Below are 16,726 nucleotides of genomic sequence, written 5' to 3' on the forward strand. Positions count from 1 at the left end.
TTTCTTCGTATCTCTTCACTAGTTTGTTCTTTGTGTCTCATCTGGTGCCGAGGCGTACGTGCGTTTGCCTTCTCCGATGATTTTGTCTTCTTTCTCTGTTTCGCCTGCGCGTAGATGCCGGCGTTCACTCAGTTGAACACGCACACGCGGCCACGTGGGAGGCACGACAGGGTATATGCCGTGCGTTTTTTTGGGAATGCGCTGGTGGGTGTTCGGGAGTGGGGTGGGATGCGGCGTGGGTCCATTTTTCTGCGCGACGAACGAATGGCAACGCGTGTGTACGTCTCTCCCGCCACCCTCACATCACACCGCATGTGCCCCTATCTCTGTCCTTTTCCCCCCTTCCCTGACCCTTTCTCTGCCCAGTAAGACTCTCTCTTCACATTTGCTTGAGTGGGTCTCGGTAGGTGTGTGTGTACGTGTACGTGTGGATGCTTAGGAGACTCATGCTTCATGACGTTTCGGATGCCAGTGTGCTCGCAGCGATATATCCGTGTTGCACCTACCCAGATACATCCACACGCCCACACACGCACACACACGCACACACAACACGTCGGTGCATCGCGTTTCTTCTTTGCGTCCATTTCCTCCTTTCTCTCTCTTTACGTGTTGTATGTGTCGATATGCAGAAATGAACGCACACAGGCCCCCTGCCAGAGCAGGTGAGGGGGATGAGTGCCCATCAAGGGCAATCACGCACGTGCTCACACAGGGATATATGAATGGGGTCCTCAATATGTGCAGCCTGGAACGGAGGGCAGCTTGTAAAGGGCACTGATTGGCGAAGCATTCGTCGATGTGAAGGAGCTGCTGAGTGAACAACTGCGCTTCGTACAAGGCTTCTCTAGCGAACACATTGACATCAGCCCTCAGTGGGTCCGCTGTGTTCAACCCTCTTCATTGCACAACTTCTTATGTCTCTCCCCACCGTCACCAATCGTCACGTCATCGTCCTCAATATGTACTTGCTTTTCTTCAGAGACTTCGCCGCGCGTTTACTCACATCCACTACCGCCTGTCCCGGCGAGCATGATAGCGCTTTGTATTTCTTTTCCACGCGTCAGTATTGAGCTCCGATAGTGTATGAGGAGCGCTCTGCTTCACAATGACTGGGCGCACCTCGGGTCTTGTTCGCGAAGATGAGCCACACTGGATGATGTGTTTGCGTGAGTACGTCATCCCCAGTCTCGTGTTCATCGCTATGTTATACTACCTCATCGCTCATGTGTTCATACCAATGCGCCGCATCAGTCGTTCCACCTTTCAGTCCTCGGAGGAAGTATTGGACGCACACGACGGTGGCGAGGCTGCTAGCAGCGATGGTGTCTTGACGACACCCAGCTCGAAGGCAAAGAAGAGAGTGTAGGAGGCGATGGCTGTTGTGTGTACGCCTCTGTCGTTCGTACGGTCGTGTCGTGCTTGTCCGCCGGGGAAAATGTGAGAAGCACCACCGTGTCCATTGTGAGATCTTTTCCGTTGGTCTGGTCCCGGGTGCGTGCACTTGCGCCTGTTCCTCGCCATCTGTCGCCGTCGCTTCTTCCTCTCCGCTTCTCTTGCCCATTCTACTTCCTTAACTCCCTCGAGCTCACCTGCTTGAGGCTACGCAAGTGCCGCGCTGTCACCACCCCATCGATGGATCTACTGCGCAGACAAGGCGAAAAATCACGCATCCGCAAGCCGGACAAATTCACGATAGCGCGTGAACAGCACAGTGTTCAGGGTAATGTTTCATCACAAAGTATGTGCATGACTGTATGTGTGTGTGAGCGTGCTTGAGCAGTAACGTCACAGGTTTAATGTGCTCCCCTGCGCGTTTTTTTCCTCTCGCTGAGTTGAATTTCTCTGCCTCCCCTCCTCTCTCCCTCTCCTACTGCGTCCTTCTGCCACCGTCATCGCTTCCCTCTTTATTTCGACGCTCCACCTGCACATCATCTCGGCAGATGAGAGGAACTCAGTCACATCGCTTTTCGGCCGATGTTTTTTTGGGGTGCTCCTCTGTGCTGAGATTGCATCTGCCTTTCCCTCGTGTACATGCACGGGCGCTCCTCTGCACGTTAGATAGGACAGCCGCACAATGGACTCATTCTCCCTTGTGGCTCTGTTGGTTGGCGGAAGCGTCACTGAAGCAGCCTCCAGAAGGCCAGCTTTTCTCTCTTCTCTCACCATTCAAGCAGAGAACTGCGTGTCTCTCTGTTTGTGCCCGCTTATGTACGTCCTCGCCCCCGCCCCCCTCTTCATGTGACGAACTCGTTCTGCCTCTCCTCTCCTCCCTTTTCCTTTGTTTTGCCTGATGTTGTCATCGCTGTACCGTCCTGTTCTCCCTCACTCCCTGCTGGAGCACACCCAAATTTCATCTGCCGCTGTGCCGCTGCGCACGCACACGTTCCACACCCGTGCTCAACAAGCCCTTCCTCCGATACGTCCGCACGCGCTCTCTCTACCGCACATCTTTCCTGTTTCTACACGCGTACTCACGTAAGCGCCTGCTGGATCTTCTTAGATCCCTTCTCGCTTCCCTCTCTCAAGAGGAGTACTGTAAAGCACCTGTCAACATGACGGAGACGCTTGCGAAGCCAATCCGGGTGTGCGTGCTGGCCTCCTCCTACGAGGGCTCCGACAGCGAGCTGAAGGAGTACGAGGGGGATTTGACGCAGACGCCGCAGAACTACTTTTGCTCTGCGGATGCGAACTATGCGTTTCACCTCGAGCTGATCAAGAAGGCGACGGCGTACCGGCAGATACGGCAGCTCGTCATGTCCGGCAAGTTCGACGTCTTCTACAACCAGTGCGATGGCGCTAAGGATGAGGATCGCGCCGGTGTTGAGGTGGTAGAGGCGCTGGCAGAGTTTAAAGTACCACACACCGGGGCCATCGCCAAGTACTACGAGATGTCGAAGCCGGATATGAAGCTGGTGGCGCACTACTACAACATCGAAACCGCGAACTACGCGGTGCTTGAGCCGGGCGATGATATAGAGAGTCTGTGCGGTCATCTGGAGTTCCCCTGCATCATCAAACATATCTCTGGCTACAGCAGTGTTGGGATGGACAAGAGCTGCAAGGTGTACGACATGGCGCAGCTGGTGGACCGGGCGACGCGCTTCATGGCAGAGTACCAGTTTGCCCTGGTCGAGGAGTTTGTCAGCGGCGATGAGGCGACGATCCTTGCCTGCAATGACTGTACCCAGCCGGAGGGGGTGAGGGTGTTCCCACCTGTGCAGGTCACCTTTCCTGAGGGCGAGGACTTCAAGCACTTTCAGCTCAAGTGGGCTTCGTACGAGGGGATGAAGTGGAAGCAAGTGCCCGAGATGGATCCGGCGCTACAGGATATGATCAGCATTGCCCGTTCCGCCTTCAAACGCATGATGGGCGGAATCGGTTACGGCCGCATCGATGTCCGCATTGACCGTCAGCGCAATAACAAAGTTGTCTTCCTGGAGATCAACCCCAACTGCGGCATCATGTACCCGTACGGTCAAGAGGGGTCTGCAGATTGGATTTTGCGACTCAACAAGGGCTTCCAGCAGCGCGACTTTGCCATACTGCAGATTCGTGAGGCGCTTGCCCGGTGTCAGCGGGAGCGCCTCTTGTACGTCCGTCGCTTTGACCCGGCGCGCGGCTACCACCTGCGCGCGGCGGAGGACATCAGCGTTGGCACCACCATCTTCCAAGACGAATGCCGCCCCGTACGGTTGTGCACAAAGCCGTATGCGCTTGAGCACTTTCCAAAGGAGGACTACTCGGACTTTCAGCAGAACGCTTGGCCAGTCGGGCGCGACGGCCACTACTACGCCCTGTGGGACCACGACCCAGCCCAGTGGCGCGCCTTCAACCATTCCTGCGCGCCCAACATGTCATTTGCACCGAGGCGGTCGCTGAACGTCGTGGCGCTACGCAACATACCAAAAGGCGAGGAGCTGACGATGGACTACCGGCAGTTCATGGACTCCACCATGCCCGGGTTCCAGTGCAACTGTGGCACCGAGAAGTGCGAGGGATACGTGTCACCAGGCTCTCTCAGCGACTCGCCAACAGCGAAGATTGAGAGCCCGCCTACGGTGGCACCGCAGCACAGCGTTGCCATGAAGTTGAACTCCGTCTAGATCGTTTCGTGTCGTCTGCACACTCTCCTCGCTGTTCTCTTATCGACGCCTACGCGTGTGTGTACATGTCGGCGTCTGCGCCTCTGCGCGCGTGCGTGTCTCTCTGCTGGTGCTTTGCCTCCATTTTTGCGTGTGTGCGTCTGCCGTCACGGCGTTGCGGTGACTACGTGTTGTGCTACGCACGAGCGCGGCGACGATGAGTCGTCCGGTGGCTTGTTCGTCACACGCACACAGGCCCACAAAATCTCTCTCTCTGTTTCTCGATGGACGTAGGCACCCCCTATCACCGAAAAGACGCGAGTGACTCGGAGGGGAGGGGAATGAGGGAAGAGAGGGATAACAACGTGCCGGTGCAGCGCCATTGCGGTGTCTCTCTCCCCCTTCCCATCTCGCTCACACAGACACACACACACACTTTCTCTTTACGTCTGAGTGTATGTCTGTGTGGGCGCAGCTGGCGACAGAAGCGCTCTTTTTAGTTGTCTTCTGCTCTGCTTGCATTCGCGTGGTATTCCTCCGGGGCCGCGTTTTTTCTTTAGTTTTTCTCTTGTGTTCGCATGCGAGGGTCCCGTGTTCCACAGTTCGCGTGTTATTGGCCAGCACTCTGTACAATCCTGCGGAATAAGTGGTCTGTACAGAGTGCTGGCCAGTCCTGCGGAAAACAGGGCTCCACCACAGTAGCCTGACTTCCGTACCTGCGGCTTAGCGGTAGGCCCCCCGGACTTGCCTCTTCACACTGTGGTTTAGCTCCGACTAGGTGCTACGACAAGAAGAGCCTTTGTGGACTGTGGCCGCGCGTTCGACTCGGTAGATCACGGTGCTGAGGAGGTTCAAGGCACACCCAGCGCGTTACTTGCTGGGTCATGCATTTCTTAGTCACCTATCTCGCCTCTGCTTGTTTTCACAAGGCGAAATCCAAGATGGCTGGGTTTACATGCTGAGTCCCGCAAGGATCTGTTCTGGGCCTTCCTTTCTTAATCATTGTGGCGTACTTGCTGAGTGTGGATCCCAGCAAGGTACCTGGCCTGTGCCACGCATTCTTTGATGGTCTCGCATTTCTCCCGCCCTCTACGGACAATGACATCACACCAGAAATGACTGTCAAAGGTGCGCAAACTCTGGAGAAGGTGACGTGGTGCTGTTGCCATAGACTCGCAGCAGCGTTTCACTTGTTGCGGCACATGCGGGGACACCCTTCCAGACAATAGCGGCTTCTTGGCACAGCCACGGGGATACCCCCATCCGAGCGCCATGCGCACAGACTTCCAGCCACAGCTGGCACGCTGCCCCGCATCCAGGCAAGGCACCCAGAGGCCAGAAGAGCACGGGTGGTGGATGAAGAGTGCGCGAAGGGATTCACTCCAATCGACCTCCAAGTGCATGCGTGCGAAACATGCAGAGCTCCAGCACCCGACCGGGTGGGTCGGTGAGGCACAGATGCGCGAGGCATGGCGAAAGCCCCCGAGTTACACCGTCGAGTCCTCCAGATCCCACTGTGAGGAGAGCCACCAGGCTGTGTAAAGGTATGCCACGACTTGGAGCGGCTGAGGGTGACACACGGGATATGCGCGGTGTGCAGGGTCTCCTAAGGCGCAGGTTTGAGGTTGGGCCACTTCTTCCTTGAGCCCGCCTGCACGCACCTAGACCAAGCCGTATTGCCCGCACGGCAGACGCCACTGTCCTCGTCCTCGGGCAAGGACCCTGGAGACGGCTCGCGTGGATCGAGGCGTGCGGGCGACCCTGGTGTGTGTGTGTGTGTGTTGCGCCGAGCGCACAGCAGGGGTGCGAGGGGGAGTCAAAGAAGGGCAGCGGGAGGGGGGAGACCGCTAGGCGCATGACCTGGTGCGACGGCGAACGGTTTGTCCTTGACGCCGAGGATTTCGCCGTGGCGCCACGGGGAGGTGGATGGGCTGCGGTTGTGGATGCGCCTCCTTACCGGCTTGTCCGCTGTGGAGTGGCGCGGGGAGAAGGACTGTTGCTTTCACGGCGCGTGATGTGCACGGTGGAGTCCCTGCGTGTGCCCTTCTTGGGGAGTTGGTGTGATGCGCAGAATGTCAGAGGCGTCCCTGTTGCGGATCCGCTCCAGTGGCCGTGTGGCGGATGAATTCGATGGTTTCGAGCATAGAAGTTCATAATTGACCCATAGAGCGATAGCGAAAAAAAGGGCTACGACGACCCGTGTGCAGCGACGGCCTCGCAGAGTGAGTGACAGCGGGGTGGCCTGAGGGAAACGGAATGCGGCGGCACGTAAGCCGTCCTCCGCCTTTTTTTTGATTCTACCTTCAGTTGTTTCCGAGCGTGGATGCGCACACACCTGTACGCGTGTTATCTGCCTCACTGTGTGTGTGTGTGTGTGTACCTGTGCTTGTGTTTCTCTACTGGTGCACGTTCTCCTCCACATAGCCCAAATGTGTGTGTCTTTTGCCTACTCTCCCCTATCGTTGCGTGTCGCCTTCTCCTTGGCTCTCTTTTATCGCACCGCTTCCGAGTTTTGTGTCTGATTTCAGCAAAATAGGCAAACTCGTACTCAATAGGGAGTAGCTGTGGTGCACCGGCCGGCGGAAGAGGATTACGAAGGAGCTGGTGGTGGGCGGTGGTCAGAGAGGGAGGGAGGGAGTACTCACCCATCGGAAGAGAGCGGAGAGCAAGGTGAGGGGCGGTGGGCTCTCGTCATCTTTGAGGTGGCTGTGCTGAGTGAGTGACCATCGCCTGCGCGCTTCGGTCTTGCGTGTGCCATATCTTACTCGATTCACAAGCGTCTAACCAATCGACAGCGAATCGTGTGTGGATGCGGCGGCGATAGAAGAGGCGGACACCTTGGCGTACACGAGCACTGAAATACACACCCCACCCCGTGTATTGATGAAGAGGCGGGAGGAGAGGCGCGCTTTTTTACACAGACGTACACCAACAAACACCGGGGGGGGGACAAGTAAAACAAGGAGATCTGACCATGGTGCGCTGGTGCACACGCGACATCCCTGTCATACGCGTGCAGCGCTAACGACTTCACTGGCAGAGCCTTTTGTGCTCACTGCGGCGAAATCGAGGGCGTGCGGAAAGGTAGATGCGCCACTGCGGCTGAATACCCCTCCTTGGCTAGTCAAGGGCAAGTCGCCTCTTCTTTCCTTCTATCACCGTCTGCCGCGCCCGCAATACCCTCTGGCTCGCTTCATCACCGCCACTCTCCGTCTTTCCCTTCCACCACCTCTTCCCTTCACACGGCGGGGGCACATACTTACCTGCACGCACCACCGCGTGCTCAGACCATCTATCAGAGTGGGGGCTTTTCTCAAAGCCACCTTTTTTTCGGTTGTGTTTCTTCCGCTTCCGCTCTCTTGCATCTCCGCTACGTACGCGTTCGGTGTACGTGTGCGTTAACAGCGCGTAGCGCCTTTGGTTGAAGAGGAAAATTGTGGTGCACGTTACCCCCAGTCGCACTGTGCGCGTATGGCAGCCCCTGTCACGGATCCGACTAAGATCATCGGCCGCGAGCTTCACCTCGACCGCCTCATCGGCAGCGGTGGCTTCGGTGAAGTGTATTTGGCCGTTCGCACCAAACTGGCAACGAATCCAAAGCACAATTTTACGTTCCCTGCGGAATGTGTTGTGAAGGTGATGCGGCGTGGGCTCTGCACGGAGGAAGATGTGGCCGCCATGAATCGTGAGGTGGCGACGCTAAGCTCCATGGACCACCCGTACATCGTTCCCTACATCGGTGCTTGGGTGGAGGCAGCGCGGGGCAAATTCTTTGGCTGCTACTGTCTGGCCATGAGGTACTGCGAGGGCGGAGACCTGCACGGGTTTATTGCCCACTTTATCAAGAATCACCGCCTACCCCCTGTTGACGTTGCTGTACGCATCATGGCGCAAGTGTTCTCCGCCCTCAACTACAGCCACTCACGCCGACTCATCCACCGCGACATCAAGCCGGGTAATGTGTTTCTGACTCTTCAGAAGAGTGGGATGCCGGACAAGGCGATGGTGGGAGACTACGGCCTTGTGCGCTCCCTCGATGCGACGCGGCAGCTTGTTAAGACGCGTGTGGGGACGCCGACGTACATCTCACCTGAGATTGCTGCTGGCGAGGCGTACAGCACCAAGACGGACATCTTTTCGGCAGGCACGATGTTCTACGAGCTACTATCGCTACATCGTCCCTTCTGGAAGCGGATGATGACGGACCAGCAACTCTTCCGTGAAGTGCTGCACCGAGATCCCATGCCGCAGTTTCGCGCGTACACGAGTGCCGTCTACGGCACTGCGCTGGCCGACGTGATCGAGGCGTGCCTTACGAAGCATGAGGACAGCAGGGCGACTGCCTACGACGTACTTGTCCGTCTTACCTCACCTATCACTGCGTACGTCCTCAAATATGCGATTCCTGTGTACCCAGAGAAGGACGCATTGACTGCAGCTTCTTCGCCGCACCCGCCTGCCGCGTCTTGCGCACCGGACTCTCTCGCATCTCTTACCAAGGCAGATGGCGCAGCTGTCACGGTGCGTCAACGCCTAGAGCGTCTGTTCCTCATCCACAAGGGGACCACTGTGTGTGCCAGGCTCACGCGTCTGCTCTCGCACAATCCTGAGCTCCTCTTCCAAGTACGCGTCCTAGTCGCCTGCCGCAGTGACAACACCGACCATCTGGAGAATGGCTTGGCGGAGCTTCTCTGGGCGTTTCCAGACACTGAGGTACCCTTTCAGGAGGTAGTCGATCTGGTCATGTGTGACTACCGCAAACTTGCGGAGTAAAGGTGTGCAATGGACCTCCGCTCTACCCGCTAGTCGCTTCATGTTGTTCAGGCCGGGCATGCGTGTACTCGTGTGTGTGTGTGTTTCGTGTGCAGCACTGTCGTGAAACGCATGGAGATGGGCTAGCGCTCAATCGTCACGTCCTCTGGGGCTCTCAGTAGGGTCTGCTCTCCTTCCTTTTCCTTCCGTTCTCAGCCCAGTGTCGCCTGCGCTCTTCTCCTCGTCGTTTTTTCTTTTCCTCGTTTCAGTTCTCCTCTCACCTCTCTGTGCTTTACGTTGTTCTCCCTCCCCCTTGTACTCTTCTCCCTCCCACTCTACTGTTCTTGTCGTTTCTTTTCTGCTCTTCTTTGTGCGCTTCCCGTCGCCGTGTCTCTGTCTCTACCCTTGGCTGGTACGCTGCATATTATGCTCGTCTGTGCTCGTACGATGGTAGGCCCTTACCGGCATTTGGGTACCGACAAGTGAATGGGGGCGGGTAGGCACTCATCGAAGGTCCCTACGCTTCCGTTTCCTCTTTCTGCTGCATAACTCTTTTGTGATTCATCCCTTTTCTGCTGCCCCCAGCTTTCCTATGCCCCTCTCCTCACCCCCTCTCTCTTTCTCTCTCTCACCATCACTCAAGGTGGCTGAGTACCGTGCACTTATATAAACTCAGATATGTCTTCGGGCCGTGACCTTTACTGCGGTGCATCACATCTTCGTTTCCTCATCTCCCGCCCCCCCCCCCCTGTCGCCACCCGTAACTCTTACTCTCTCCTTTTTACTTTCCCCGCTTCGCAGTTTTAGTTTCTATTCTTCTTTCCCTACATCTTATTCCTGTATGCTCTCTCTCTCTCTGCCTCTGAGTCCCTTGTCAGCCGCCTCCCTCCCCTTTCCCCCGCCTGCTGCTGACGTTTCAGGACGGAAGTCAACATAAAAGGGCATTGGCATGGCAGACAAAAATCAAGCCAGGTCGTAACTGAAGCGGTAACGGTGACAGCGGTAGCAGTGGAGGTGTTGGCGGCGCAACTGGCTTCCAACGACAAAACTTCCGGTAGGGAGTTGCTTCCCAAATCAAACTGGCGGTATGGCGCAGCTGGAAGAGGTGCAGCTGTCCTCTGCCAAAAGAACAACACGGCAACCTCTCCGCACAGGCATTCACGGAGGATCACCGGTAGCAAGGCGACCTCCCCGCCACTGCAGATCACGAGTGACACGCAACAGCTGCATCGCTGCTCGTTGCTCTTTCTCTACTTCTCTTTCCCTTGCGACATCTCCGCCGCTCTCACTCTCTTTCTGCTTCCCGTTGAGGTACGCACAACTTCTCTAGTGCATACGCCGCCAGACTGCCAGGTTGTACACCCGCACACGCTCTCCCTCTATTGCTGATCTACTAGTCATCATGTTTTCCATTGCTGCTAAACAGGTGCATCGCCAGCAGCTTCTGCAGCCACGCCTGGCACTCCCGGCCGGTCGCACCGTCTCTTTTGAAGAGGGACGCCGTCTCGCCATGCTCGTGCACGACGAAGAGAATCGGCTGCAGTCGGAGGTGACGCACCTGCTGGAGGTGAAGGAGGCGAGCCCTGTCGTTCTGGCGGAGAGCGTCTCGAAACGCATTTTGCTGCTCCGCCAGAAGCAGAATGGCAGAGCAAACGTAAAGGCGGCAGTTGCGTACGCGAACCGACTGCACCGTAAGTCTGCCGTCCAACCAGAAGATGCGGCAAAGATGCGCGAGGCAGCCTCACGCGTGCTGCGCCCCTCTTCCAGCCTTGGCAGTACCGGCCTTAAGCAGCGGCGCCAACGGACAGAGCCGACAAAGAAGCAGCGGCGTTCTAAGCGAGGAGGGAAGAGACAGTAGCGCTTTGACACGTTTTTCCCGCCGCATAGCGTGTGTTGGCCTTCAACTTTCGGATGCTGACGTTGTTGTCGGGTGCGACAAGGAGTGCAATCCGCGGCTGTCGGCAGATGGGGAGATGCGCTTCACGCGACCCGAGGGGTGTGCCTATGCCTGCAAGCGACGGGTCTGTTCATGTGCGATCACGCATATGTGCGCTGTGTGTGTCGGACGTGCGATTGACTGTTCCCGCGAAACTGATGTGCAAGCTCCGTGCGCCAGCTGCTACCCCCTCCCCTTTCCCTCTCGACGCCATTTGCTCTGCCATCAGAGCGCACGCCTCCCTCCTCTTTTTTCTTCTCCTCCTCGCTCCACGGCTCAGCGCTCCTGCTGTGGTGCCTCTACTGTGGGACTGCTCTTGCCGTTGTTGTCATGCGCGCATCTGCAGAGGAATGTGGTGTTCTTTTCTCTCTCTCTCTCACTTCGTCTAAGTCCCGCTTCGCTGTGTGTGGTCGTCATCGACGCCACATCGCTCGGAGGTGGTCGGTCTTCCTCTGCGTATGTGGGGCTGTACAACGAGACCGGCACACCCATCCAGCATGAAAAGGCCCTTCTAAAGCAGAAAAATTAGAAAAGACAAAAGCGATGGCGCCTGGCGATGACAGGCGAAAGGCGCGCCTCAAGCTGTGCGATAGGAGGACAGACAGGGGCCACAAGACGTCAAACTGGTTACCGCATTCTCCACCGAAAGAATTTAGGTAGGCGCTGCAGGCCAGTGGGACAGTCTTTGTTAGAGGGCGAGAGGGGGGGGGGTACGGAGCAGCACAGGTCTTGAGATCGACTGGAAGGCAAATCTATTGTCTCACCCTCTTTCTTGCTTCACCGCGCGGCTTTTATTGTGGTCTGCGCTCGCCTTCGATGCTCAGCGTGAACCACTCGCCTTTAGGCATGTGTGCTGCCTCCCTCTCGCCGACGTCGCCCACTTGCCGGGCCTAGTTCTTCCAGTTATGTGCACATCCCGCATGCTGGTGTGCTCTTCTGCTCACTTCTCATTTTTTCTCTCGCTGCCTTCACCTTCTGTGACGCCACACGCCCCCCCCCCTCCATTTTCCCACTACCACCAACCAACCAACGTCTGCACACGCACACACCCACATGTGTACGGTGGCCCCGCAGTGCCCATCTGCTTCCGCATTTACCTCCTCCCTTTCATCTACCATCTAAACATTTTTCATTTTTACTCGCTCGTGCTCGCCCTCCTCTCCCCGCCTTTTTCCGTGTTTTTCCTTTCTCCACGCCCATCGTGCGCCGCCACACGTCTTCTTTTGTTTGCCCGAACAGCGAGGCACTCTGGTGGCGTCCCGGTGGTGAAGGTCATCGCCCCCGTCTCGCTGTCTGTCTATTTGACACGTGGTGGCTGCCTCGGCGCGGTGCCGCGCCTCCCATTATCGCTGCTGCCTCCTTCCGTGCACCCGCCTTACCTTCGTTTCGCCCGACTCATTGCGTGTCACCTCGCTAACTTCTCTGTGCGTCTTGCTTCATTGCATATTTTCAGCTGTTCACGCATACGCCCGCGGCGTCTCTACCGGTGTGTTCCTCGGCCCTGTTCTTCCGCGTGTGTTCCGGCCGACAGTCACCCCTTGCGCAATATTCGCTCACTTGTTGACACAGATCCCTTAGAACTGCCGGCTTCCCTTTCGTGTGAAACGGCTGCTGCTCCAGTTCCTGTCAGTGGTCGAGCACTCACTCCGCACACACGCGTACCCGGCACCATTCATTGATCGACCTGTGTGTGTACTCGCCAGTGCCTCGTGCACAGCTGCACCCTCCTCCCCCCCCTCCCCCCCTCCCAAACAAAAAACCATAAAATGGCGCCCTACAGCCAATGCCTGACGACCGCGCTCCTTCTGAGCACGCTGAACCTCACGTCTGTGCCTATCCCAAGCTTCAACGAGAGCCTCTTGGGGGCTCATGCTTTTAATCTCACGTGCTTCGATGTGTACCTCAGGGGTCTCGGCACCAACTGGACGGGCACCACATCGTACCTTGGCACCACTGAGGGCGGCACCTTCAGCTGCCGCACAAATTTGACGGCGCTCTCCTACGCGGGTACCGTGCTGGCCGACGTGGCGGTGTACCCAAGTAAGGTGGAGCTCACACGCACAGTGGAAGACCCCATGTCGGAGTTTACCTGCATCACGAATGCCTCCTCAGTAACGGCGTGCAACGTGAACATATCTCTATTGAGTCTCCGCGCCGATCCTCCCAGCGGCCTGATCGACCTTCTCTTGCGAGAAGCGCAAACGTACATGAAGAGCCATTTGACGGATTACGTGTGCAAGGTAATGGTGCCTCGACTGCAGTCCAGCATCCTCAATCAAACCTACCCCTATACCCCCGAACCAAGACCAGAAAATCGCACGGCTATTGCCGTCACCGACTCACCATTCATGCGCGCTGTGATGAACATCTTAAATCGAGTGGATGTCGCGGGCTTGCAGTTCTTTGTGAGGTCTCAACAGAGTCGCATCAATGTTGTGATTTATCACCCTGGCGGCACGAACATTGGATACGCGGGCAATTTTGTGCCTTCTCCACTTGGTGAGTCTGCACTCGACTGGGGCCAACGGCTGGTAGACGCATATATTCTGGGCGATGCGCCTCACCCATTCCCCCTATACGGACTGCCGGGAATGATCGGAGACGCCTTGGTGCAGCTGAACACTTCCAAAACTCTCTTCGCATCGCTTGATGTGGACTTCAGCATCGCGGCGTCTGCCAACAACTGGGTTACCATCTACCTCACTCCTGGCGTGTCTATTGCAAACCTGCAGATCCAGGCGCCTGGCGACGGGCTCGGCTCACTTTTGACGCACGAACTCTCCCCAGTGTTGGAGAACGTCATCAACGCAAAGCTCGCCAGAGTCCTCGCTGCGTTCGCCGGGAATGTGAGCTCTGGTGTGAGCAACAGCAACACCACTAACAACACAGTGACCTTTTTCTTTGGTGAAGGTACTCACGTGCGAGACTCACCGCTCATGGTCCCTTTGATTTGTGTCGGTGCTGTTGGAGCGCTTGTTGGTGGGTTGCTTGTGTATCGCAACGTGCGGCAGCACCGAAATAAGCCTGTGCTGAGCAGTGCCACTGGTACCCCGCTGTCAACGTTTCGAATCGTGGCCGAGGACGTCTTCCTTGTTGGTGGCGTTCTCCTCTGTGTGCTGCTTTTCACCGCAAGCAACACGATGACGGGTGCCACGGTGGTTCTCGGTAGCGAAATGCGCACGTACGCCTTCTCCCTGTCGAACACCATCACTGACCTGTGGCAAGCAGGTCTCATACCGCTCTCCATCTGCGTGCTCGTCTTCAGTGGCGTTTACCCCTATGTGAAGATGCTGAGCATCGTTGGCTTCACCGTGTGGGCTCACCGTCCCACCAGTCGCATCCTCAGGCTGATCGACTGTCTCGGTAAGCTCTCCCTCATCGACACCTTCGCGCTCATGGTGATGGTGTCGGGTCTGGACATTCCTAACATCGCGGATGTGCGGATTCACCTGTCTTTCTACTTATTTATGTATGCCACGCTCCTCTCCATTGCGATCGGAAACTACGCTGCGCTGCTGTGGCGAGCTGGAACGACGCTGCGGAATGAGGGTATTTCAGTGGCGAATACGAGCAGCAACTCCACTTTCGCCGAGGATGCGGAACCCATGGCAGTCTCTTCGGTAGTCCAATCGAGGCAAGACATGATACCGATTGATCACACCATGTCCCCAGTCGATGACGCTATGCAACTTCGATCTGGTGAGAATAGCGTCTCTCGGAGAAGGCAAGTTGCCCGGTATTTCTTTTGCATTCCATCGTTGTTTATGTTTGCTTGCAGCATCCCTGTCTGGGTGTTGCCGTCTTTCCGTTACCAAATCGGAGGCTTCGCTCGGCTGTTGACGCCTGTCAGCAAATCGCTTTCCCTCTGGATCCTGAGCTCACTGGGCAACCGAAGTGATGCATACGACATTTTATTGGTCGCTTTCTTCACCATCCTCATTGCGCCGTGCCTTTACGTGGCCCTCTACCCTAAGTGTCGCTTCCTTGCCTCATGGTGCGGGGCAGACGTTCTCGTACTCGCCTGCGTCATTGGACTCATGCAGCTGCAGCAGTTCGTTCGGTTTGTCCTCGGCGAAGAGGTTGGCATCTTCTACACAGCCCACGCCTCTTTGCTGTGGCCCATGTTCCTCTTGTCTGCTGCTTCTGTGCTTGTTTGGGTTTACATCGTCCGTGATATCCTCCACGTTTCCTCGACACACAAGAGCTTGCGAACGATACCATCTCCCGCGTAGACGAGACTTTAACCCCCCCCCCCCCCCCACTGAGACGAGGCTGTACAGGGGTAAGAAGCTCCCTCGGCAGCGGCTGTCCCTCCCCAGATGGTCAGACGCATCGAGACACTGCTTCGCTGTGTACTGATTTGCGAGAGCCCCTGAGGCGTTGCATGCGGACACATTTTGCGTCACTTCTTTATAGCTTCTTTGCTGTTCTTGCTTTCACTGTTTTTTTTCGGCACACAAACTACGACGGATCACGGAGGGGGCGTGTGCGAGTGAGCGAGCGAGCGTGTGTGTGTGTGTGTGTGTGTGCCGCCACCCCTTGAGCACCGTAGATCAAGTGATGCGTGACTCTACTAATTTTTTTTTCTCTTTCTCTATTGTTTTTCTCGCTATGAGTGAAATTCAGACACCACAGTGCGTGGTATCCCAGGCACCAGCACCCCCCCTCCACTCTCTGTGGGGAAGCCGGGTAACCCTCCCTTTCCTAATGCCGAGCCACTCCTCGTGGTGGCAGGGCCGCGTACCTGCGATGTGGGGAGGCCCGAGCGAACTGTCCCTACGGATATTAGCGCTCAGGTCGAGCGCGCCGCCCTGCCCTGCCCGCCTACTGGTGTGGGAGGCCTGGGGCGGGGGTGGTGCTCCGGTAACTGGGTCGGGTCGTTTTCCTGGCGCGTGTGTACGGCTGCATTGCACCACGCGATGTGCCCCCTGTGACAGACGGGGTGGGGCGTAGCGCAGCGCATCTCGTGTGGCAGTGAATGGGACAAGTTGAAAGAGAATATTTTTCTCTGGCACTTGCGTTCCTTCGTGTGCGTGGCTCGTTTCCCTCTGTTGCTATGCATCCGTCTTACTGACGATCTGTCTCCCGATCGGAAGAGGGCAAAACAAATCTGCACAGGAATCGTATAACATCATGGCGTTCTGCACTGCGCGTAGTCATGCGTGCTGGGTTCAGCGTTGATCGCCCAGGCAGATACTTGCATAGACAGATACGTGTACGGTACTTTGTTCGTAACGGTCTCCGTCTTACCCGCTGGGTGCTCTTCGACGCTGCCTGCGCCTCGCTTCGACCCATGACCTTCCCCATCTTCACTTCACCTGCTGTTATAACAGTGGGGGTGGATCCGTGCGGGGGAGGGGGTGAATCTTCATGGCTGGGCAACTGCTACGCCCGGCGGAGCTTGATGCTGTTTCAACTGCTCATCCAGCTCCTCTTGCGTTTGTACTCCTACGCAGACTTCGACGTACTTGTAGGATAAGCGGAGACAACAGAGGAGGCCCTGAGTACAAATACTTCTCCACACCCACACACTCGTTATCCCGCAAATGCTGCTCCATCAACGCGAGCTCACAAGGAGAAAATAGGAAGCACCGATTCCTGTAAACAGACAACTTAGATCGTTGATAGATGAATTCCACGGCGCGCGCGTGGCTGAATCTTCGACGCACTGAGGGGCGCAGGCTTCACGATGGCACCACTGCGCAGGTGGAACGGCTGCACCTTCTCACTAGAGGCACCGCACGACTCGCTGAAGTGAATCGTTGCACTTCCTTATCCCTGCACTGTCAGCTCGCGAGCGCTTCCACCCCAGCGCGGGCTGCCGATGCGAATGCGTCGGTTGCGCTGTTGATGAATGCGCAGTCTGCGTTCCATGACGAAGAGCGCGAAAAGCGCGACTTACTTTCTCAAGAGGAAAATAATGCGCGCATCTCAACTCTTTGTTGTATGCTGC

General features: G+C 56.7%; 4 protein-coding genes across 4 annotated transcripts; all 4 read left to right on the plus strand.

The window, feature by feature from the left end:
• Window positions 1-2,555: 2,555 nt before the first annotated feature.
• LBRM_26_2490 (conserved hypothetical protein) lies at window positions 2,556-4,106 on the plus strand (the record flags this gene model as incomplete). Its single annotated transcript, XM_001562428.1, has 1 exon — window positions 2,556-4,106. The coding sequence occupies one exon, from the start codon at window positions 2,556-2,558 to the stop codon at window positions 4,104-4,106; it is 1,551 nt and encodes a 516-aa protein (XP_001562478.1).
• A 3,450-nt stretch (window positions 4,107-7,556) lies between these two features.
• On the plus strand, window positions 7,557-8,858 carry LBRM_26_2500 (putative protein kinase; the record flags this gene model as incomplete). The annotated part of the gene is made up of 1 exon (XM_001562429.1): window positions 7,557-8,858. One exon carries the CDS (start codon window positions 7,557-7,559, stop codon window positions 8,856-8,858), a length of 1,302 nt encoding a protein of 433 aa, XP_001562479.1.
• A 1,381-nt stretch (window positions 8,859-10,239) lies between these two features.
• Window positions 10,240-10,695, plus strand: LBRM_26_2510 (conserved hypothetical protein; the record flags this gene model as incomplete). The annotated part of the gene is made up of 1 exon (XM_001562430.1): window positions 10,240-10,695. One exon carries the CDS (start codon window positions 10,240-10,242, stop codon window positions 10,693-10,695), a length of 456 nt encoding a protein of 151 aa, XP_001562480.1.
• A 1,844-nt stretch (window positions 10,696-12,539) lies between these two features.
• Window positions 12,540-15,005, plus strand: LBRM_26_2520 (conserved hypothetical protein; the record flags this gene model as incomplete). Its single annotated transcript, XM_001562431.1, has 1 exon — window positions 12,540-15,005. One exon carries the CDS (start codon window positions 12,540-12,542, stop codon window positions 15,003-15,005), a length of 2,466 nt encoding a protein of 821 aa, XP_001562481.1.
• Window positions 15,006-16,726: the final 1,721 nt, after the last annotated feature.

Source organism: Leishmania braziliensis, chromosome 26 (genome assembly GCF_000002845.2).
Source record: "Leishmania braziliensis MHOM/BR/75/M2904 complete genome, chromosome 26".
NCBI classification, from domain to species: domain Eukaryota; phylum Euglenozoa; class Kinetoplastea; order Trypanosomatida; family Trypanosomatidae; genus Leishmania; species Leishmania braziliensis.